Genomic DNA, 25,055 nt, shown 5'->3' on the forward strand with positions numbered 1-25,055 from the left:
TATATAGGAAAGCCAAACTATAAAACCATTCTTATTCCATAATACCTCTGAACCTGAGTTTACTGTTCTTTGAAAACTCTGTTTCAGCTGATTATAAGAGAAAGAAATCCAGTGACACGAGGGCAGGCAGGCCCCGCTCTGCTCTGATCCAGAAAAGCTTCCTGATGTCAGGGAGATGGAACTGCCACCATCAGAACCATGGCACTTTGGGTGCAGGTGTGTCAGCGACCAAGGGGGCAGGAAATGGGCAGTGACTAAGGGGGCAGGAAATAGGCAGGCACATGGCAAGGTTCTCCCAGCCCATCAGCCCAGTGATGGCCTCAATCTTAAAGCTCCACTACTGTTTGAAAAGCACAATTACTGGTGACTCTTAACAAACCTCAGCATACTGGGGAAGGAGACTGTCAAGTAACTGAATTGGAAAGATGAAAAAGAACCATCTCTAAAAGTTGATGCTGTCCTTTGTGCAAGTCTTGCAACATCTTCATTCAACCACAGGAGGGCAGAGAGCTTCAGAACCTCCCCCACCAGTGAGCTCCATGCTCACAATTAATACAAGGAAAGGGTTATCTAAACAGCCAGATAGAAATATACTGCATGCTCCTTTTTAAAGACGACAGAAAATTTTAGAATTTCATAAACCTGTATTCATTATTCTGTCTGGATCCAAGGGGCATAGAATCAACTTTAGGCATCTTTTGTATGCTTGGAATCTAATTTCATGAATTTATTCTAACACATAAATCAGGTAAGAGAGAAGTAAACGGAGAGATTTTTTTTTTTTTTAAAGAAATTAGCCTCCCTGGGTACTTACAGTAGATTGAGTATTGAGAGATTTACAAAGATATAATTCTTTGGAAGATTACAGAAGATGGAAACAAAATCAAATCTTTCACTTTCAGGTACTGGAGTTCATTAATTCTTTCACCAAAAGCACACCACCGAAGGAAAATCAGAAGTGGTTTTTTAGTTATTATTAAAGTAGTTCAAGACCCAGGGAACCCCTTGAGATGAAAACAAAACAAAACAGTATTCAACTTTTCTTCACAAGACTACCTTGTACTGGCAAGACTTAGAGGACTTCTGGCTTGAAAAATATTGCTAAGAAAACTTAAAAAAAAAATCAACAACAACTATATTTTGGACAAAACAATTTTTTTAATCTGTCTTGTAAAATCCTTACTTCCTTTTGAGTCTCTGATGGCTACAACATTTCATTTGAGATGTTTGGCAGTCACAGCTTCAGGGGTTATGGTTACTGATTATCTAAACCCCTTAGGTCAGAATAAACAAACACAGTTCATGTAAACCTGGCTGCTACTGGAGTCCTCTGACCAAGAGATAATAGTGAAGAGTGTGGAGAGCCTGAATGCCCATGGTGGAAATGCTGGAAAAATTAAAGGTAAGAAATAAAACATAACACAGGAGATTCAGAGGGCTGGGATGACTTCTGAGCTGCTCTCTATACCCAAGGCCCTTTCAATTTCTAGCTGTGAAAGATTTTTCATGCACTGTGGTGCCTGATGTTTCCTGCAATTTGACAAAAATAAATACTTTACACAAGAAAAGGAAGAAAGGCTTCTATGTTACACTTTGAGGATGCTCAGGAGCCAAGGCTCCTGCTTGGCTTTCATTTCACAGGGCCTGCAGCCTTGTCTCTGGAAGGTGCTGATTAGGACTGGGAATGGCCTCCTCTGGTCAAGACTCTCTGACCCCTAAGTAAATGAACTTGTTCCCATCCCAGTCTCCAAACAGATCCCAACACTACGTTTGTTTTTCTATATCCTGATTGTCACACCTGAAAGACTCTCCTTAGTATATGTGAGGCTTGCTGCCATGAGACCAAATGACTAGAGAGCATCTTTTAAGAGAGAAGCTTGCTCATTCAGGAAAAATTAAGGATTTGGTACAAACTGCAGGCCAAAGGGAAGCCGACATATTGTTTTGGTGTGTATTCTTGAAAACACATCATTAAATCTACGGTCCCTTGTCAGCATGCTGACTTTTACGCTGCCTCAAGGAGTCTTCCACCACCTCTGTGTCAGCTGGGCAGGGTTGCTCAGAGATGCCTTCTTCAGCCTCCTCAGGCTCTACTTCCTCCCGGGTCACACTGTCCTCTCCTGGGGGCCCCTGGTCATTGGCCTCACTTCTCTCCTCATCCACACCAGCAGCCAGGTTGTCCTCCTCCTCTTCTTCCTCTGCTTCATCCTCATCGCCAAGATCTTCTTTCTCTTCTTCATCATCTACAAGGCTGTCTTTGTTTTCTTCTTCATTTGAATCATCTTTTTCCTCCTCTGCATCCTGCAACTGTTCAGCTCTATGAGCCTCCTCTGATCTCCGATTCTGCTCTATAGAGGGAAGAAAGAGGAATATCCTCTGAATAAACAATGGTAATTCAGTAATCAATTGAGTGTGTTTAGCTGTGAAATAAAAATAGAGGGTAAGTGACAGTTTTTTCTATCTTGAAACTATGGTCACACAGGACAGATTCTCTGGTTGGCATCCTAGCCCAATTTAGGGCTTCTCCATCTGTCTCTGGAGATTTCATGGACCATAATGACTTCAGTAGGGCATGTGGGCAGCAAGGGCAAAGTTTCCTTTATGCTCTGTATTTTGTGTCTTGTAGAAAGCTCAGTGACCCTATTGGTCATGGTGATTGGTTCAGAAATGTGACAAGCTAAGCCACTCAAAGTACTCCACAGAGGTTCTGGGCCAGAGTCAGGAGAAAAAGCCTCTTTTTCTTCAGGGATTTTTAAACAGAGAAAATGCGCAAGGACTATCAACAGCTCTTATGAATAAGCTACACAGAAAGAGAAACCTAACATCACTCGGGCCGTGCTTGAAGCTAGAATGTCCCTGGGCTTTTCAGTTATGTGAGCTAATAAATTTTCATTTGTTCTCCTAAAATGCTTGATATTGGGTTTCTATTACTTTTAAGAATTCTAAGAATCATATTTTCAAATTATAAATGGAAGTCTCAAAGCCTCAAAAACTTCAAGAACTAAAAAGAAATATGAGCTTATTTAAACTCCCACATAAAATTCAACAATTAGAAAGTCTCATGAACATCTTTATGCAGTCTCAAAAATAGTCTGGAATAAAGACATGCAAATCTAGGGGCACCTGGTCCCAGAAGAAGTGTGGAGCAGTGCAAGGATTTGGGAAGACTGCTTTTAAAGGACTTAGAAGAGTTACTAGCACACAGCAGACGCAATATATATTGAGTTTTCCTTCTTCCCTTCTACTTCTAGTTAGAATAAAGTAAAATATGACACTGATTAATGAAGAGCACACACTTAAAAAGAAAAAGCAATTGCCAAAATGAAATATTTCCTAATTTACGAAAGGGAGAAAAATAATTTTGTTCAAATCTACCTAGAAAACATATTTTAAGAAATTTGGTAGTGATGATTTGGTCACCTAGTAAATCACAGAGAAAACCCACTATCTATATGAGCACAAAAAGGCACATCACAGAATTCCAAAAACACTCTAGAACACAGGAGCTTATCGTACTTACCAGAACGCTCAGATAAATGCCTTGGAAGTGGCACATAGAAACATTCTGATATTACCACCAAGACCTGGAAGGAAAAAAGTGATTTTACAGTGAATAGATAGGACATTTATTACCAAAGGACCTCAAAATTAGGCCTTGCTTCTATAATCAGATATTCTTAGACTAATAATTAGCAGCTAGTCAAAAGTCTTCACAAGAGACAAGGATATAATTAAGAATTTCCTACTTTTCAAATGTGACATAATACAGGAAAATATTAATTTGGAAAGTGGTCACAAAGCCAAAAGAACCCACTATAAATAGATGAACCAAGCAGGTATAAGAAGATAGACACTATGAACCAAGTCTTTTTAAATACACTATTCTGGACAACCAAACCACTCTGTATATAGGCTGCCCCTCATCAATGAGTAACCCCTGATTGAATGGAAGAACATTTCACAAATGTTACAGCCAGCTGTGGGTGGGGAAGGATGGAGGATGACTTTGAAGGAGGAGGCATTTAATGCCCTGGGCAGTCAGGAGAGAACAGCAGCACCACTTGGCTGCTCTAAGCTAAACTAAGTTGGATCTCCATGGGGGTCTTGGATCCAGAGATAGCCCTGAATGTCAAACTGAGGAGACCCAGGAGGTGGGGAAATGAGTTGCAGGAAGGCTTGGTGGGTTGGGGAACAATAAGCTCTAAGCCATTAAATCAATTTGAACAACAAAGAGAAAAAAACATTCCATCTGAAATGATTCAGGTTTGAAAACCTTACCTTTTAATGTGATAGTTATACGTTTACTGGCTATTCTAGGACATAATGTTTTTTTCTGACTTTTCTTTTTTATTTATAATTGACACACAGTAACTATATATACTGATGGGGTACAATGTGATGTTTCAATGCATGTATATACAGTATAATGATCAAATCAGCGTAATTACCATATCCATCACCTTAATTTATCCTACTCTTCTATTCTGGAAAATTGTACACTCAACAATTTTATCTCAGGTTTAGTCTTTCTAACTTACTCATTTAATTTTGACTCAGTTGGTGGGGTTACAAAAAAAAAAATTTAGATCCTAGCTTCCCAACAGACATGTCATCCTTCAAGGAGTCTGGGCCATTCAGAGCCAGCCTCAGGCAGCTTTGTCCCTCAGTATTCCTTTACCCTGGCATGCTACATAAATATTCTCTATGTGGCTAAGATATGAAAACAATTGAGAAACACTTTTCTATCATCCTAGAAGTTAACAAAAATGTCATTCTGGAATAGATGATTTAAATTGGGATAAGAATGCAGCTGTTTCAAATTGTATAACTCTCACAAAACAGAAGTTGAAAGTACATAAGAAATTAAAGGTTACTAAAGGCAAAAATTCTAGCAGTTGTGTGTTTACTTTAATATACTTAACAGTTATAGAAAAGGCATTCTGTGTGTGTGTGTGTGTGTGTGTATATATATACATATATATATTTTTTTGAGACAGGGTCTAGCTCTGTCCCCCAGGCTGGAGTACAGCAGCAAGATTATGGCTCACAGCAGCCTCGAACTCCTGGTCTCAAGTGATCCTCCCACCTCAGACTCCCGAGTAGCTGGGACTACAGGTGTGTGCCACCATGCCAGGCTAATTTTTGTATTTTTTGTAGAGACAGGGTTTTACCATGTTGCCAAGGCTGGTCTCAAACTCCTGGGCTCAAATGATCTACCTGCCTCAGCCTCCCAGAGTGCCAGGATTACAGGCCTGAGCCACTGTGCCCAGCCTAAAACAGGCACTTTGAACACAGATGTGTGTTTGTTATTTTTTGGAAACTTATTAACAATAAATGTATGAATCTTTTTAAATTTATGATTCATATGCTTTGAAATTATTATTTCATTAATAAAGTTAATAATATTTTGTTAAATAAAGTTATTTTCTTATTAAGGAAGGGTAGTCTATCTCACTTAATCACTTGAACAGGCTAGAATCACTCCTTCCTTTCTTCAGGCCAAGCCTCCAATAACCTTTCTGCACTGATTATCTGAATCTAGGTTTCCAAAGGAATCTAAGGCATAGGCAGGCAGCCCTGACTCAATTTCATGGACTTAAAGTCAACATCAAAAATAATATTCTAAAACTCTAAGCATTTTCACTAGTCTTCCAACAGGTTCACACACAACCTACATTCCCTATAACTCCATCACTGACTCACCTGGGACCTCATACTGTTCCCCTCTACAAGAACCTCACACTATGGTAGCCCCAAAATAACACTGCTAGAAAAATCTAGCACCAGACAACAGATGGGAGAAGCACAGACAATCACATTCTATTTATATCTGGTGTCAAATCCCTTTAGAGGAGAGCAATGGGGACATGTTAATTAGCAAAAAGATTAATGCAACAGAACAGAACATACCCAGGACCTAATGAAGGACATATACAGATATCTAAGTAAGTACCATTCCTATCCCTGAAGTTAACATCAGGAGCCAAGTTTCAAAGATAAGCCATGATATGTATTAAGCATGTTCATGGAAAAGTCAAATCGAGCCTCCTTGGCCTCTTGGGGTTATGACTTAACTATAAGTCAATTGTTAACATTTTTAAAAAGAACTTGCTAAAGAGCCAAAATTCATTATAAAATATAAGGATACACTTTAAGATAATCTTACCTTAAAGTCTGTTCTTTGACATAAAGTTTTAGTAATCATCAATTATTCCCATTATAGTGTTTAGGAACTATGTGTTTAGTATACAATATAAAGGTTTTTAAAAACTTTTTGGTTTAATTAGGGTTTAAACTGCAATCAAACTAATCAAGATTAGGTTAAGAGAAATAAAAAATAACAAAAAGTACAACATGCTGAACATTTATAGTTGCCTATGTAGTTAGATAAATAAATTTATTATTCAACTCTTGCCTGAAATACCTGGGGAGAAAATACACAGATATATACTGTATACTGATTTTCATACCCAAAGAATAATTGTGTTGTTTTAACTACATTATCCATCTCAGGAAAACCAGAGTGTATGCATAAGCAGCTAGTCAGGATTAGTTTAACTGGAGGATAAGAACAACAACAACAAAAATCTTGCATCTACCCAAGGAACAAATTCAAAACATTGGCCTTATCACTACAGTGTTTCTAATCAAGCAGGCAATGTGTGAAATCACAGCTGACTCAGTTGTCTTACAAACTATCAATTCTAGTAAGGTCTCTTTTTTTTTTTTTTTTTTTTTTTTTTACTGTCTATAGGCAGTACACATCTTCAAAATACTTAAGGGATAGGATTAGGGGATAAGAATTTAATAAATTTTCTATTATATCTCACATTACCATTGAAAGCAGTCTCAAACAAGCAAATGCTATTTAACTACTTAGATTGCACAAAATACTATTTTTTATGTGCTTTTTCTTTCTTGGCTGCCTTTTAGTTGTACATGAAATTCATTTTGCCTTAAAGATAGAAAAAGGTTTGGTATTATCTCTTACCAGACCCATAAAAAGGCCAAAAACCAAGGTGGCTACGACGAAAAAGACATAAGAACACCAAGCAGGAATTCCAAGAGTCACTGTGAAATAGTTGTGAAGATGCTGGAATCAGAAGAAAAAAAATAAAATATTAATTTTTAAGAGAACCAAAAATATTTCAATCTCCCTCTCTAGCTGTTGTTTCTACATACATAGGTTCCCACAAAGGTTTATGTATCTAAATGATTCTTAAAGAACAAGTCAATTTTATAATATTGGGAAACTGAGAGTAGTAATTAAGGTCATTACTAAAAAAAAAGTTATACTTGCTTAGAGTTCATAATCTGGATAGAATTCTGGTAGAATCGTTTTGATAGTCCTTTCTTCGATCATGATGGATGCTTTTGGCCCTCCTCCCCTAATAATTATATACATCTCAATGTTTACTTATAATAGGGCATTCATTAAAAAATTAAACTTTTTGGGCCTCTGACTTTTTAGTAAAACTAAATTACGACTTACAGAACGTCAACCATTTAAAATGTCTCCATACCTCTTTTTTCTAATTAGACTCTCATTGCTCTACACCTATTCATCCTTAGTAAATTTAAACATGAAATGTAACAGTAGACAGAAGAAACAGTTTTTCTGATTAATTTATTATGAGCAAATGAGATTCCAGCAGTCTTTGAATAGAGTGTATATCCCTTCATGCTTACTGTTCCCTAAGACTCTATTTGATGACAAACACTCTAAAAATGAGTGAAGGGACATAATCACAGCTAGAAAGTATTTACATGCTAAATCATAAAGAAATTAACAGATATGAACTTGCTATCTCAAAGTCAAAACCTACTTAGATGTAGAGTTGCAGGAGCCATGCTTCCTCACAATGACTTAGTCATTTGTTTAAGACCCTGACAGCTTCAAAAATGGCCATTAAAATTCAAGCAACTACTGGACACAGGATGATATAGCTCCAAATATCATCAGCAAGTGAGGTAATGACAATGACTTCCCTAGAACCAGTAAGGCTGATGAAAATGAGTCCAAGTTTCTATTTTAATTTCCTATTTCTCAAAATCTAAATCACTCCCATTGGTTTTTTAGTTTATGTCAATGCAATTAAATAACATATTTTATTCTGGCTTAATTTGGAATGATAAAGAAAAAAGCTTGTAAACTGATTTAGCAAAATCTAAAATATCTCTCTACAATTTCTTATTCAGCAGAAGAGATAGAGCTAAAGATGCAGCAAGTATTTTAAACACTGACACATGGAATCAAAGTGTTCAATCAGTATTTGTTGAATAAGGAAAAGATGCATCAAATGCCTGAGCTATTTATTCATACGAAAGGCAAACACACTCTCAAACTATAAAGCTGGCCATCTGTCCTCTGTTGATGGCACTGGTCATCAGTGTGTGTTTAGCCAGGACAACTGTTTATTAAGAGTAACTTGGCTGGACGCGGTGACTCATGCCTGTAATCCCAGCACTTTGGGAGGCCGAGGCGGGCGGATCACGAGGTCAGGAGTTCGAGACCAGCCTGACCAACATGGTGAAACCCTGTCTCTACTAAAAATACAAAAATCAGCTGGGCGTAGTGGCAATCGCCTGTAATCCTAGCTACTCAGGGGACTGAGGCAGGAGAATTGCTTGAACCCGGGAGGCGGAGGGAGTGGGCTGAGATTGCGCCACTGCACTCCAGACTGGGCGACCGAACAAGACTCCGTCTCAAGAAAGAAAAAAAAAAAAAAAAAAGTAACTTAGCATTTTACAACTCAGCAAGCAAAAGGCATATTTGAGATATCAAAACACCATTTCATTCAAACTCTTTTCAAAGGAAGTTTTAAAATTTACTGTATAGTTTCCTACTTAAGAAAATACTGTGTATTAAACTTATGCTTTTCTCGGAGGACTCAGTATCATCAAGATTAAACCCTGAAATGTGCCAAAGAATTAGAAGATGGTCAAAGTCAATCTCCCTCTGTGCCAACCCATGAATGTATTCTAGAACTTGCTTTATAAGTATCTGCTCATTTATCTTACTCGTATGGTTAGGAAAAATAATGTGCAGTTTTAAGTCCTTCTATACAGTATCTCATGCCCTTTCTGCAAAATAAATGATTAATGCAACTCTCAAGAAACTTTCTAAATTATTTTTTAATTTCATTAAATCATTTGCTTTTGAAGCACTGCATTCTGACTCAAACACTTAGTACTTTCAAAACATCCTCTTATTTTAATAAGCTGCACTTCAATTTTCTTGTATCAATTTCCTCTTTAAAGGAATTTGAGTTTCTTGGAGAAACTCTGCCATCTTCTGGTCTTTTAGGTCATTATTAGTAACTATTCATTAATCAGGTTGTACTTTCACAACTACAGATATAAATATTTATCTGTTTACTTTGTCTGAGTCTACAATGGCTTTAAAGCCCCTTATGAGTGTTAGGATTAGTGGTACCATGTCCTTGAAGTTTTGCTTTATATATGTTTCCAAAGGAATAGCTTATTAAATAAAATCCAATTCAGTTTTAGATCATTGTGTTTCTGTTTCTTTAACTACCAGGCAAAGTGACAGTTTTCACTTGTGGAAAATACTGATCCTTATTCAATATTACATGTGCTTACCACAAGGAAATATCCCATGCTGTTCACTGAAAATGCACAAAAATGTAACCTGATGGGCATGATACCTTATACTATTGTACTAGACGAATAAGAAAGTATCTTACTCAGGCTGGGCGCGGTGGCTCACGCCTGTAATCCCAGCACTTTGGAAGGCCGAGGCGGGTGAATCACGAGGTCAGGAGTTCGAGACCAGCCTGGCCAATATGGTGAAACCCTGTCTCTAACAAAAATACAAAAATTAGTGGGGCTTGGTGGCGGGCGCCTATAGTCCCAGCTGTTTGGGAGGCTGGGGCAGGAGAATTGCTTGAACCCGAGAGGCAGAGGTTGCAGTGAGCTGAGATTGCCCCACTGCACTCCAGCCTAGGTGACACAGCGAGACTCTGTCTCAAAAAAAAAAAAAAAAAAAAGTATCTTAGTCTGTTCACTGAAAATGCACTAAAATGTCATCTGATGGGTGTGATACCTTATACTATCATAGTACATGATTAAGTTAGAGCTAACTTTTGGCTACATACATATTTGAGTGAGAAGATGAAATTAAAACATCATTACAACAGAATAAATGAGAAGAGCATTCTAATCAGTGGTCAGATAGACTTAAGGAAGACAGCCAAGCCAAGGCCTCCATGCATCTGAGGTAGAGCCTTCCCTCCCCAGAAAGGCAAGCACTCCCTCTGGAAGTCTAAACTACTGCAGGTTGGATTAAATACTGCTTAGTCACACCCACTTGTCCAGCCCAGTGTTGCAGAGTCTCGTTCAAACCTAGACTGGCCCTGAAGGACAGAGAGCCTTTGGATTTAGAGTTCACCTGTGTCATAGGATATACTCTCTGAGGAGTTCTGGAACAAGCCCTTTATCTCTTTCAGACACAGATCAGAATCCCCAAAATATCTTCCCTGCAAGGAAACAGCTAGAAAAGACTCTTCAATGATGGCCAAGGGTTCACCTCTTCCATGCTTTAGTTCTCAGCACTTGTAACAAAACATAACCTTGCCGCCTCTTGTAGGATCTGTGAAAGGTACCTTACAGATGTGCACCACTGTCTCACTATAACATTCTACAAAACATTCTAAATATTTTTATATGAAAAAAACATTGAGAAGAGACATGCTATGTAAACCACAGAAGAATGTTTTCAAGTTTTAAAATACACTTTGTTCTTCTCTAGTCTAAATGTTCATGGCTTTTAATTCTCATCATCAGATATTTTAAATAAAGGCTTAAGTTTTCTGTCACGTCATTCTAATAAAAAGGGAAGGTAGCATCCATCACACAGATTGTCCTCCCAAGGATGTAGCACATCTTATTTTAGCTAAAATCTGCCATATGCCTACATCCTCTCAAAACAACAGTAACATTTAGGAAAGGGAAGTTACATCCTATATTATCAGTGAGCAGCAGAGATTCACCAAATCCAATACAAAATGCTTTAAAGACATTTAAATGCTAAACTTAGTTCGCAAAAGCATATACAGGTTGAGTATCCCTTATTCCAAATGCTTGGGACCAGACATGCTTCAGATTTCTGATTTTTTCAGATTTTTGCATTACACTTACCAGGTGAGCATCACAAATCCAAAAATCGGAAATTCAAAATGCTCCAGTGAGCACTTCCTTTAAGTGTCATGTTGGTACTCAAACAGTTTCAGAATATGGAGCATTATGGATTTTGGATTTTTGGATTTGGGGATGCTCAACCTATATGCTGAGCGACTGCCATGGAACCCTATTTTAAGCCTGCTATCAGCATTGGCTAAAAAAATTAACAAAAGTTAAAGTATTCCATGTTGGCTATAAAGAGAAGGGAAAAGTAAAATAATGAAGACAATAATGATTAATACATATAACTAACGAAAAGCAATTATCAAGCACATTAACTAGGTACCAGATTCTGCACTAGGCACTCAAAGGGTTCTAGGAACAAGTCTATGGCAGAAAAAAAAAAAAATAGGATTCAGGGGCCTACACACAAGGTGTGAAACAATGATGTGTTTCTGGAAGAGAAGGATAGTGCCACTCTGTAGCACTGTAGCCAACTGTGAAAAGGGGGAAGACAGAAGACTGGACAGTCTCTCTCCACACATGTGCCACGCACAAAACCCAAGGACTTGTAATCCTAACTATGCCACCAGACTTGGCAGTGATGCTTCCTGAAGTTCAATCTTCTACATGTTGCTTTTATGATATTCACCTCACCTTGTACCATCCATTAGAGTATTAACATTTTTCATTTAGTCACTTTAAGTTGCATACAATTTTAAAGAAATGGATATTGCTACTATAATATAAAATAAAAATCAATTTTGTCCTTTGAAGATGTCAACTCTCTGAGAAACTCCTCTAACTGTCCCATCTCCTAGGCCTCAGTGACTCCATCTGTGAGATGGGTAAAATGTTGAGACTATCTGTGAGGATAGATATTACCAGCTAATGAGGTAATTACTTCTGTGAGTTTATATAAAAATTAAAATATACAGGTGAGCGCCATCATGAGTGAATTGGAAACAACATTTAAATTTAGTGATGGAAAGAACACTGGAGAACATCTACTCTTGTCCATACTGCGGTATGAATGACATATTGAGGATCCCTGGGATTCAGGGTAACAGCAGGAAGCTGACAGGAACTGCCTCATAAGACTATTCAAGGGACTTTCTCACCTCAAGGGTTTACTCAAGCAAGAACATAGGGGAGGTTGGTATGAAGTTAAGAAGGCCAAATGCAAACCAAACCAACTCCTGAGTTGATAGGAATTTGGCCATGTAAGTGTCTCATCACCAGGGGATCCTAGAATCTTGAGGACCAGCTTTTATCTCCAGAATGTGCAACCTAGCAAGTTGGCTTCACTTCTAAGCCAGAAAGAAACTCAAGCCCCTTAAGGAATCACTAATTCAGTAGGCTCTGATCTTCTGGATATATCTCTGATCTTCTAGATATCTTCTAGATAATTACTAGTTCAATAGGCTCTGATCTAAATATATTGTTTTCATTTTTTCATTACAGAAAAAAATAGAAGTTATAGAAAAAACGTTTTTAAAAATCACCCATATCAGAGAAAACTACTGTTGATCTCTAAGCATTTTCCTATATACACACAAAAACACCATATAAACATCCATTATACTGTTTTGTTACCTTCCCTGCAGATATACTTTCATCTAACCAGCTACCTATCCAGGGAAGACTGTTGCTGAGGAAAGACTGATTTCTATCTGTACATGTATCCAGATATTTCAGTAAGATAAAGAGACTATGGATAGGCATAAACAATCTTGTCTCACTGGCATTAGCCATTCTACATCTTTCCTTCTTCCATCTTTATAATCTTCTTTCTCTGAGACTTTACACTTTTTTGGTTCCACCTTCCATCCCTAGTCTATTTCCGTCTCACCATGTACAGTTGTTTCTTCTGTTCATTATTAATATATTTGCATTGTAGTTTCATATGATCTAGACATGAGTTAAAAAACAAATAAGTTTGCCACAATTATACATTCAACATTGATTTGAGGAACTCTGACTAAAGGAAGAGTCAGCTAAATGAGCTAACTGAGCAGGTAGGGCAGTCAGCTGGAAGGATTGGCTGAGTAAGTGGCTCTATAAAGACAGGAAGGCAAGACCATAACTAAAGGTGGAAGTGGGAACCAGAGACCTGATGGGTAGCCAAGGACTGGGTCTCTTTAGGTCAGAGATTATATACCTTATAAATAAGAGGACAAGAGCCAAATTCTAGAAATACAGGTGGCAAGAGACCTACCTACAGATTTGATGAAAGGATGGGGACTTATTTCTAAGAATAAATCACAGAAGTTGGCAAGAGGCTTGGGGAGGCTACATGCTGATACGGAGGGCGGTATCAGATTTCACAAAATTGTTAAGGTAATGCGCGCGCACACACACACACGGTGATCAAAATAACACTGTATCATTTGCGTTCTTTTATGTGCAACTCTCTTCCATTCCCCTACATACACACACCCTACAATCAGGACAAATGTTTTAGTGATCCCAATAAATATAAATGGATTAAATTCATCAGTTAAAAGAATTATATCTTGCTATATACTTTTTATAAGATTTATTTAAAACATAATAAAAAGGTTGACAATAGGAAAATTATTCCATGCAAATGCTTATAAAAAAGAAAACACATGGTATTAATACTAGATAAAACTATTTTACAATTATACATTTGTATAATTGTACATTTTACATTCTACATTTTACAATTATAAAATGTAATTACTTGTGTGCCAAATTTTAGTTTATCTTATAAAATGATCATTTTTGGTTCCTTTTGGAAATATCTGGAAAGAAATTATAAATATACATTTATATAACATTCTACTTCTCGATCATTAAGAAAAACATATTCATTAGTTATTCAGACATGGATCACATTCTGTTCTCCAAACAGCTCTTTCTCTCCAGTTTAATGCATCCACACAGAATACATCTGTGTTGCCCATAGCTGGGCACTGTGTGTACAAAGATAAAACACCCACTCCTGGCCTTGACACACTCTAAATGTTACACATTGTAATCATCTGCATGACATAATGAAAAACGGTAACTCCTTATTTAAACTTGTTTGTCTAAGCTCCAAATTACAAGCTATATGAGGTCAGAGCCATTATGTATCTTCCCTGCTATCGTCTTTGAAAGTAAAACTTCTCTTTTACAGTCAATGAAGGCCATAATCAGCTTCCATCTAAGCTCTTCTTAACCTGCAGAACAAATTCTATTGCACTTATCATAGGTTTGGTGCAAAAATTTCACAGTCAATGCTGCCTGACAACCATCTATTACAATTTTTCTGTTGAATTAGACAGTATAATGCTACACGGCTCAAACAGCCAGCAGGCTACATGATTTTGTCAATCTTTAATATCGACATACTGCAAAAGGCAGAATCTCTTTTCAATTCCCAGTTTGCAATTCATAATTCTTAGCCCTTGATTAAAGCTCTCACCAATGTTAAGAAAGCAGCAGAAGGAAACCACATGAAACTCAAACTATCTGGAGAGGGGGAAATATTAGTTATTGTTTATTGTGATAGACAAATGCCAAAAAAAGTTAAATTTTAATCTGAAAGACTGAAACCAAGTCTTCAGTTAGCCTCTGTTGTAAACAATAAACAACCAAAAAACCTTGTGGTAGGTATTCTATCTCACAAGGCAGAATATAAATGGAACTGAGAAAGTGGAATACAAAAGGTCTTTCTTAAATGTCTTTCAACATATATGAATGTGTATGAGAAACAGAAAAAGAGTCTTCATAAACTCTTTGAATATTATGTTCCAAACATGACACCATAACCTACAATCATAGCATAGAAAAGACATATATACGGAGACTCGCTTCTAAGACTTTTTGAAATATTTTGAGCTATATTTAATTCCAGAGCAATTTTGTTCCATCTAGTTGGATTTAATCCTCCCCTACAGAGAAGAGAAATAAAAGGTTATGGGAAATACTCAACATTATATAATGGTTCAAAAATTCAACCTGAATAGCAGTTCTAACCCACTGAAATGACTCAGAGAAATTATACGATCACATATAGCATGGGTCTACTACTTAAAGGCCAGATTGTAAATATTACAGGCTTGTGAGCCACAATTCTCTGTGTCTGTCACAACTATTCAACTGTACCATTGTAGCATGAAAGCAGTCATAGACAATAGGTAATGAATAAATGTAGCTGTGTTCCGATAAAATTTTATTTACAAAAACAGGTAGCCCATCCACAGGCTAGAGTTTGTTAATCCCTGACATATAGAACTACTTTCAGTCTTAGACAATCTTTCCTTTGTAGGGAGATATGCCTACAAAGAAATACATAAGATAAAGTAAAATCACATAAGCCCTTTTGCTTGGATGAAAGACTCCATCACTGATTTAAGAAAATAAGACTTCGACACAGTAGTTACAGGTTCCTGTTCAGATTATGCCCTTCTACATGAAGACATTACCACTGGAAACCCCACATCAGAGTAGCTGCATGGCTTAAGAAAAAAACTGAAATTATAAATGTACTTATAAATGTTTGTTTTCCTATTGCTTAAAAGCTGTATTTTTATTCTTAACAACCTCTCTGCAAATATAAACATTTTATTTAAGATTACTTACCCATATCTTGCCAGAGATGCTAAAAAGACCAGCCATTCCAGACATCCTTAAAAAAAATAAAGAGAAGAAACAGTGATCATATATACTATAAAAAAAAAAAAAATGAAAATCACGTCAGGAGGACTGGTCTATTTCCCTCCACTTCTTGCTAAATATTGCCCCCTCTTCCAGATTCATATCTGTTCTTACAGAGCTTAGATTCAGTGGCTATCATTTGAATCACTCTGCTGCAAATCTATTCCAACTCCTTGGCCCTTTCTCCTTTCATGTGCCTACCCGGCAAAAATCTCAACCCTGAGCAGCTGAATGTCTCCAGGGAAAAAACATCACATAACCAGATGACAGTTCTTTCTGCTTCATAGTCCCAAACCTAAGTGGACACTTAATACTGTCCAGCACTTTCTAAGCTCTAACTAAGAAAATAGCTCATTTCCTTTTCCTTCTCTTCAAAACTTACACATCTTCCCATCCCCATGTACCCTCAGCTAACAAGCACTCCTCATATGTCACTGTGAAATCAGAAGCCACCATGTGCTCTCTCTCATCTTCCCACTACCAAATCTGAGCCTGGTGTCCACCTGCATCCACCTTCTCTTGTTATGACAGGAAAAGTCTAACTCTCCTATTACAGTCCAATTCCTCCACTTGTGCCTTGGATCCTACCCATTTTGTCTTATTAGGACTTGGTTCTTCTCTCATCCTCCCTTCCTGCACGAGCAACTTCTCTCTCTCTCCTAGAACAGTCTCACTGGCATATAAACATGCTCTACTCTCTTTTACCCTTTAAAAAGAGTATCCCTGGACCTCACATGACCCTCCACCTTCACAGATAAATTTCTCCAGATGACTCTACACATGCTGTTTCTTCTCTACTGTACCTTTAATCGATTAAAATCTGGCTTCTGCCCTCACCACTACAGGAACAGATTGTCAAGGCCATGATGACCTCACCATGCTTCATTCAATGTCCATGTCTCAGACTTGATCTCCCTTCGCCTCTTAGTAACATGGGATACAAGAGACTACGCCCTTCTTCTTGAACACTCTCATTTGGCTTCTGGAAAATGGCAGACCCTGGTTTTTCATGTTGCCTCTCTGGTACTCATTTTCAGTTTCCTTTGGCTGACTTCTCAACACAGGTTCTTAATTTGGGGGTGGCCCATGACTCATCCCCAAGTACTCTTCTCTTTTTCCTTCTTTCTAGGTGTTCCCCTCACCTCAACATTGTCTGTAGGTTTTTTGTGTTCCTGAATTCTTCATGGGGACCCATTTCCATGCATCTGATATGCTTTGAATCTGTATCCCCACCTAAATCGTATGTTCAATTTGTGAAATATGATAAGGTTTCTCTTCCAATAGCCTAATCAATCTTTTAATTCAGAGTTAACCACCCCCTCTCTTTTTTTCTTTTTTCCTTTCTGCCTTTGTTAAATGCCCAGGCATGCCACAGTACCAGGCGTTATCAGTACCAACTCACATTCCTTTCCTTATTTAAAAAAAAAAAAAAACTTTCTGACTCACTACAGACACCCTTTCCCCTTTCCTCTTTCTTCTACATGCCCACCTTATCTAAAAAAACTCAAATGTTTAGCCAACTAAAATTAGTTTAGATTACACTCCTGACCCCAGCCAATAAAAAAAGGATACAGGGGCAAGACTTGCATCAAAAATAAAGGCTGTCATACCCCTTTGTTCAAGTGTGCTCTCATGGCGACTGGCCAAAAAGGTACCCCTCTGTGCAAAAATAAAATTGCTTTGATAAATATCCTTTGTTCAAGTGTTCAATTTCCTTAAAATTGTAAGCATTATACCTAACAAATTGTAATCTCTAATGCTGGAGGTGGGGTCTGGTGGAAAGAGATTGGATCACGGGGGCGGATTCTCATGAATAGTTCAGCACTATCCACTTGGTGCTATTCTCTTGATAGTGAGTGAGCTCTCAGGAGATTTGGTTGTTTAACAGTGTGTGGCGCCTCCATCCTTCTCTCTTGCTCCTACTCTGGCCGTGTGATGTTATGTGCTTCCCCTTCACCTTCCACCATGATTATAAGTTTCCTGAAGCCTCCCCAGAAGCCAAGCAGATGCCAGCATCATCCTTCCTGTACAGCCTGTAGAACCATGAGCCAATTAAATATCTTTTCTTTATAAATTACCCAGTCTCAAGTATTCCTTTATAGCAATGCAAGAATGGACTAATACAGCATCCACCGTGACAGTTCTACAAAGTCTGCATCTCAAACCCAACAAGTTTTATACAGAATCCTTAATTTTCTCTTGCCCAAGGCAATAACAAGTACCAAGATCCATCATGTACTCAAACCAGAAACTTGTAAGTTTTTATTAATGAATCCTTCTTCTCCTTCACCTTGGCCAAGCCTACCTTCATAACATATTTTAAATCCAATCAGCCTCTCCATCCCCACATCCCCACTGCCGCCACCTGACACAAGCTACCACTCTAAGGCTCGACTCACTTCATCCATTCTTGCCCTCTCCAATCTCCTCTCCTAAGGGTCACCTTCTCCTTGTGTGTGCTGATAACTTCCAACTTCTTTCCTGTGGCCACAGGCCCTGCATGATCTGGCTTCAGCCTGCCCCTCTTACTCAGCTCATCCTACATTCCTTTTCACTATGCTTGACCCTGGTCACCATTCTGCTCCTTAAGTACACCAAGCTCCTTTCCAAACTGGGGCTTATGCATATGCCATACCCATTCCTGGGAATAATCTTCCCTCTGCTCTTTGCCTAAGCTAGTTCCTTCTATCATTCAGATCTCACCTAGAGGCGTCCCTTCAGAGAAATGTCTCCTACTCCCTCCATCTAGAAGAGCAGGTCCATAACCCCAGAGCTATCCCCTGTCTTTGTAAAATATGTTGTTGTGTTTTTTATCCACCCTTATCCCAACTATGATTCTCTGTACCTGAGGTGAATGCCTGTCTTGTTCAGTGTTGAATACCTAGCACCTAGAAAAGTACTGGCTAAATCTGTGCTCAAATGGTTGTAGAATGAAATGTGAGAGTTGTTTTTAGAGTAAGCTATGTGTTTCCTTAATATTAATATAGACGCCACTAGATGATTTACTCCTGAAATATTACTTGATTTGCTCCTTTTTCAGTAGGGAAATTTCTTACGTGTATATACTAATATAAAATTATCTATATATATGACAATCCATTCAAAATTAAAACCAACTGTGGAAAAAGTTGTTATGGTTTGGCCTAATCTACCTCACCAAGTATTACACAGTTTGCCATCAAGGCCAAAACTATACCCTGTGGTATTTTGCTAGGCAGCCAAAGACTCCACAGATTTTATTTTCCACATAATATATAATAGCAATTCCTTCATAAACTATAATTCAATGAAGAGTTATTCCTCTGTCTCATCAACAACTTAAAAGGAAGAAAGAATGGTAAATGATGTTCAATACCATATTTTGTAAAGAGAAAAATAGTCATTGTGGCTTAGTGTAAAAGCTGGAAAAGAGGTGTTCTGTAACCCACTCAAATCTGGCTACTTAATTCCCAGTATACTAAAAACCAGCTGAAACATATGTAGGTCACAAAATCAGAAATACTGCATGGGCTAAGCATGGCCATGAGTAATCTGGGTAATTGGAAGTAAATGTGAAGAAAAACATAGGCTTTTTTGAGACCCACAGGCTATTAACTTAAAACCTCCTGTTTTATTAATAACACCTTGTCATTAAAAAATTAAGTTACGTTAGAGAAGCCGGGGATTTCCAGCCAGTCAGAGGCTCAACTGATTGCCATTTCTTCTCTAAGATATAATTCTGCAGGTCTTCGAAGATTCCTGGGCCACGATAACGGCGGAATATCCCATCCTTTGCACTATAAATTATGAAAATAAGTAGAAAGCAAATGCATTAAAATAACAGATGTTACAGATAATAAAAATTAAAATAGCTATTGGTGATACATCTGAACACCACTTGAATTTTAAATTGACTCAATTGAAAAATATACATAGACATAAATCAGAAAGCATTAATAAGCTTTATTACAAGTGAGAAATCCAAACCTAAAAGTGTTAACATTCTATGTTATCACCGTACAAAGTGTGACTAAAAGCAGAGTTCTTCGCAGTGTTTAATATGCCAAGTTACTTTTTATTATTTTTGCTACCAATTACTTTAATTTTTCTCTTACAATAGCAAAACAGCCATTGTTATCAAGTTTAAAACATTGTATCCACATTTTCAAATTTATGTCATTCAAGACCCTCTCCTCAAACATTAACAAAAAACCTCATACCCACCTTCAACCTGGCCTCCCTCTCACCTACTTGCAGCAATCAGGGCCCCCAGGAAGAGTCTAGGCTTGCTGTTTTCTCCTCTTTATGTCTCATTCACTACTTGGTGCAACTGGGGGTTCTGCTCCCAGGACTCCCTTGAAACCACTCATATTGGGGGTCTCCAATGACCCCTAAGTGCCGTATCCATTTCTGTTTCCTTCACCTGTTACTGGCATTGTTCATTCACTGCTGAATACCACTTCTTTCTTCCTTTTGCTTGGCTTTTATGACAGGAGCTCTCTGGACTTCTTCCTACTGCTCTGAGCATTCCTTCTCCATTTCCTTCACTCACTGTCTTCCTTGCAGATGTCCTAATGTTGGCCAATCCCAGGTTCCATCCTTGACCTGCTTCCCTTCCCCACCACACATGTTCTCTCTAGATATATTTCAACTGTTATTTACCTCAATGCTGAGGAATTCTCAGTATGTATCTCCAGTCTAGATCTTTCTTCTGAACTCTGGATCCTGACATCAAACTGTACCTAGACTTCTCCATTTGGAACTGGGAAGGGCAAGTCACACTTATCTTTTGGATTTTTGTCTCTATCTTCCAAACCTCCTCTTATTTTAATGGCTCCTAATCTTGAAGGCAGGCAATAGCTTTTACTAGTTAGTTACACATGGCCTGTTGGTAGTCATCATAGACTCTTCCTTCCCATGGCTAATCAGTCACCAAGTCCCACTGATCCTACCTCCTAAGTATCTCTGAAATCCACTACTTTCTTTGTCTTTCCCCTGCCTGTACCTGAGTCTTTCTGGCCTCATCACTCAGCATGATCCAGCTATACCTGTGGTCCAGCCATAAAGAACTAGTTCAAAGTTCTCAAAAGGTAGCTCATTCTCTCTTGGGCTTTTTTATGCTATCTCCTTTAACTGGAAAGACTTTCTCTACCTTGTTGGCTTAATGCATTCCTACTTAGATATTAGGAATTACCCCACCTCTGATATCACCAGAGAAATCTCTGACTTCTCCTGCCCACCTACCCCTGACATTAGGACCTCTGTCTCTGCAGCACTCCAGGAAAGCTTCTCTTGTCACAGCTCTCACTCAGAGCACACCAGCCTTGTTTCCCTCACATGTTAAGCTGAATGAGTGGCAGTCATGGAAGACAACTTAGAATTCCTGGTACACATCTATTGATTTCTAATATTTGCAAGATTAGAAGATTATTTAAACTTACTGAAAAAATGCTGGGAGAGTGGTGACAAAGAAGCGGCCACTCAAACCTACAAGAAGCATAAACAGAACAAAAGTTACACTTAAGTCCTCCAAAAAAAGCATTCTTGAGCTTACTTTCATAATCACATTATTAAAATCATTGCAATTATTGACTCACATTTACCATTTTTTTTGACTTACAGAAATTTCATTTCTACCTATTTTTATTATCTAACACTTTCTAGTAACTGACATACAACTTGCATCACTTGGATTGTAAGGAGGCTGAAAGGATGGGATTTAGAGTCATGCAAACTAGGGTTTTGCAAAGTTAAATACCGACTTACCAATTACTAACTTTGTAACTTTAGATTATTTAACCTTTCTTAGTCTCAGTCACCTTTTTTCTATAAAATGGGTATATAAAAGCCTAACTTAATGGTTCTAAAGTTAGATTAGGGCAAGTATTATTAGGCTTAACATGGTGCTGGGTACATAGTGAAGGACTCAACAAACTATAGATATGATTACATCAGTTATCAGTTTAAAAAGAATAAGTAATATGAAATGCTTAAGATCATGTATAATGTTTGTACATTTATAAAATCTGTAAGTACTGTAAAGGGAATATATGTATGTGAAAAATATTTTTTCCAATTTGTTTTAGCAAACCTTTACTGAACACTAAGTACATATCAAATGCTACGCTACGTGCATGTAAAGACAAAGATAAATAAAACCCTTAGTACCTCAACAAATATTTACCAAGCACCTTCTTTGTTCCAGAGACTGTGGTTACCGCTCAAGACACATGGATGAATAAAAACATGTACAACCTTTATTCTCACAGAGATTATAGTCTAGTAGCAGAAGGAAATAACTTATTCAAATAATCACAATCACAACCACAAACGGAGAATGATAATATCAAAAAAAAGAGTAGGTCCGCAAAAAAATGCTGAATGAGACTAGGAGTAAAGAACAGATCCTTGCCCTTTAAAGGTTACAAATAAATAATATTTGCATGGGCACCAAGAATGAGTAAATAGAATGAAAGCTTAAGGATCCTCCTGGCCAACATGGAAAAATGACAGAGGCATCATTTTAACATTTTCCATCACAGCTGCCTTTCCCACTGTAGAACAATGTAGACAAAATCAAACATCTGTTCAAATTAAGTTGCTCAAATCATACATCCCTGTGGTAACTTGCAATTCAAAACACTGAAGCTCTACTTTTAATAACATGGGAAATTTACTTTCACCCATTTTATAAATTAAATCCAAATTCAACATAATTTAGTAACAAATGATGCGTCTTCTCAAAGAATTCTGTATTTTATTTCATTTCAGACCAAGTGGATTCCAAAACATCTCAATTGTATTTAAAAGGAAACTCAGTACTCTGGATTAGTAAAAGTCAATGTCACAAAAAGAAACATTTACTACAAAAATTTGTCATTGTACATTGGAAAAAAAAGTTTTGTCACCAGTAACATAAACGCAAGTGACCCAAAAATAGGTCAACTGAGGATTGTAACAAGCACTTCTAAGCGCATTTTCATCTCTCACATTGCTCAGGATTTCACCCTGGAGGGGAACAAGGGTATCCTACAGTATACTTCCAATTCTAAATTGCCAGGGGAAAAAGTACTGTTATTCCTAAATACTTAAAAATCTAGTATATGCCTTTGGTTTAAGATAATTATTATGAACAGCTTCATACATTACTTCTTACCTAGCTATAGTTCCTTACGACCAGCCAAAAATTTTATCTAAAGACAGTTATGGTATTAAGAATGTATATTTTATTTGTATGGTTTTTTAAAATGGAATGAAGAAATTAAATAGTATCTCATCACCTCTTAAAGTTTTTTACTTAGATTTTATTTTTATCAGAATAAAGAGACAAGATTTCTATTAAATGTTAGGTATCACAAAGTGATTTTCTAACTTGCTCTTTTGTATGTTCTTAGTCATCACTGGCTATGACAATAAATAAATAAGTAGAAAACTATTTCATAAAACACATTTAATTATGCAATATATAAAACATTTCCAGATTCAGGAGGCTTTAGTCTTAAGTCTTTTAGAAATTGCACCTTATTTCAGAAAACATAAATTATCTTTACAAATAAATGTACTCATGAAAATCAGTGAATACCAAGAAAAAGTATCAAAGTCACGGATGGTCTCTGAGGTTTTTCTGCATCTTTCTGGTTCTGGCTAAAAGGAATAACAGGAGAGTTGTTCTCAAAATTGCTAGATTAAAGGGTATAATAACTTTATGTCTCCTGATATGAATTGCTATGTTGTTTCAGTGACTACTGTACCAATTTACAAGGCCATCAATTAAGGTTTATTAAAATAAAGACCAATAAATCATATCACCTCAAGATTACTTTCATTTATGTTTGTTAATATTTCTTCAAATGACAATCTATATGGAATATTAACAACAAGGCTGCAGCATCCAACTCAGACACGAGTTCAGTTTGCTATCTGGAATAATATTCTGTCATGTAATGATATATTCAGTAAAATCAACAACAACAAGATCCAGAACAGTTGAAGTCCTCCTTGGATGATGACACACTACTAAATCCTTGTAGATCCAATACCATAAGAAATTCATCTCAAAAACAAAAAAAAGTAACTTCTGGGAGGCTAAAAGACATCCGAAAACTCTGGGTCTCAGCTCAGCACTCCAAAAATGTCTTCTAACCTTTAACACTGATTCTATGACGTGTCAAGGGAAATTTTCATTACCTGAAAATTAAAACATGACCACTTGGAACACAGAAGCACCATCTGAGGTTGTGGCTTCAGGGTTTAATAACATTAAGTTAAATGTGGATCTTGACAAAGAATTTGAACATCATAACAGCAGCATGTTTCAGGATAATAATTCACTGCAATAACTTCAGTAAGCTTAGAAGAAACAAGTATACTCCTAAGCTTTTCAGTAAAAAAGATAAAGTTAGGCCACAAAGCCTTCCAAAATTTCTACATGCCTTTTTTACTTTAAGGGTAACTTCCACTTTAAAATGAAGACTGTGATGCAACATAAAGTAGGCACAAATGGAGAATGCAGGATAGATTTTAACACTGTATCAGAAACCTTATCTTAAACACATGCAGCAAAAGAAAGAAAAATTAAAAGCTTAAAGAAAGAAAAAAATTATGGAAGAGAATTACATTTTGATAAGCCAAAACGCAACAGAAATTATTTAGGTTCAGTATTAAGAAAACAGAGATAGCTAATAGCTATCTATTAGCCATTGTTGTACTATTTATTAGCATGTTATCTTTGTCATGTTACTAAACCTATCCTAGCCTCAGTTTTCTGAGTAAGACAGAGATAAACAGTTTGTTCTTCACAGGGTTGTTATGAAGCTAAAATGCATGTAAGTGTATAGCACAATTACAGGCTGAAGTAAATGCTTACTAAATGTTGCTATTATCACCAAAGAGGATAGCAGAAGGAAAACACAATGAAAAAAAGGAGAACTAATGAAAAAAAGGAGAATTAACCTTACCTTTGAGATTGAAATAAGGTTGTCAACATAATAGAAAACAAGATAAAATTTACAATTATAAAATTTAAAATATAACACTAAAGCACAGTAAACTAAATTGGCTTCTGCATTAATCAGTAGTTTTAAAGACAATGCTTACACTTGGCTGTGGCAGGAGACTGGCTGACCTCTAATCTAGTGAAATAGCCATCACTCACGGGGGATCTATGAGCAGCTGCTGTTTTCCTGACCTTGACAACTAAGCTCATCTGCATGGAACAGAAGGTTCAAGTATATACTGATTAAATTTAATTTTCCAAAGTCAACTCA

General features: G+C 37.1%; 1 protein-coding gene across 1 annotated transcript in view; it reads right to left on the minus strand.

Moving 5' to 3' along the window:
* Positions 1-1,138: 1,138 nt before the first annotated feature.
* TMX4 (thioredoxin related transmembrane protein 4) overlaps positions 1,139-25,055 on the minus strand; it is a 38,297-nt gene continuing 14,380 nt past the window's right edge. The window contains exons 3-8 of the mRNA XM_054468235.2: positions 21,231-21,276; positions 19,458-19,586; positions 15,736-15,781; positions 6,992-7,093; positions 3,521-3,584; positions 1,139-2,348 (exon numbers count right to left, since the gene is read on the minus strand). Coding sequence (XP_054324210.1) covers positions 1,978-2,348; positions 3,521-3,584; positions 6,992-7,093; positions 15,736-15,781; positions 19,458-19,586; positions 21,231-21,276 — 758 coding nt within the window. The 3' untranslated portion in view covers positions 1,139-1,977. The remainder of the gene's footprint in view (positions 2,349-3,520; positions 3,585-6,991; positions 7,094-15,735; positions 15,782-19,457; positions 19,587-21,230; positions 21,277-25,055) is intronic.

Source organism: Pongo pygmaeus, chromosome 21 (genome assembly GCF_028885625.2).
Source record: "Pongo pygmaeus isolate AG05252 chromosome 21, NHGRI_mPonPyg2-v2.0_pri, whole genome shotgun sequence".
In the NCBI taxonomy this organism is placed as follows: Eukaryota; Metazoa; Chordata; class Mammalia; order Primates; family Hominidae; genus Pongo; species Pongo pygmaeus.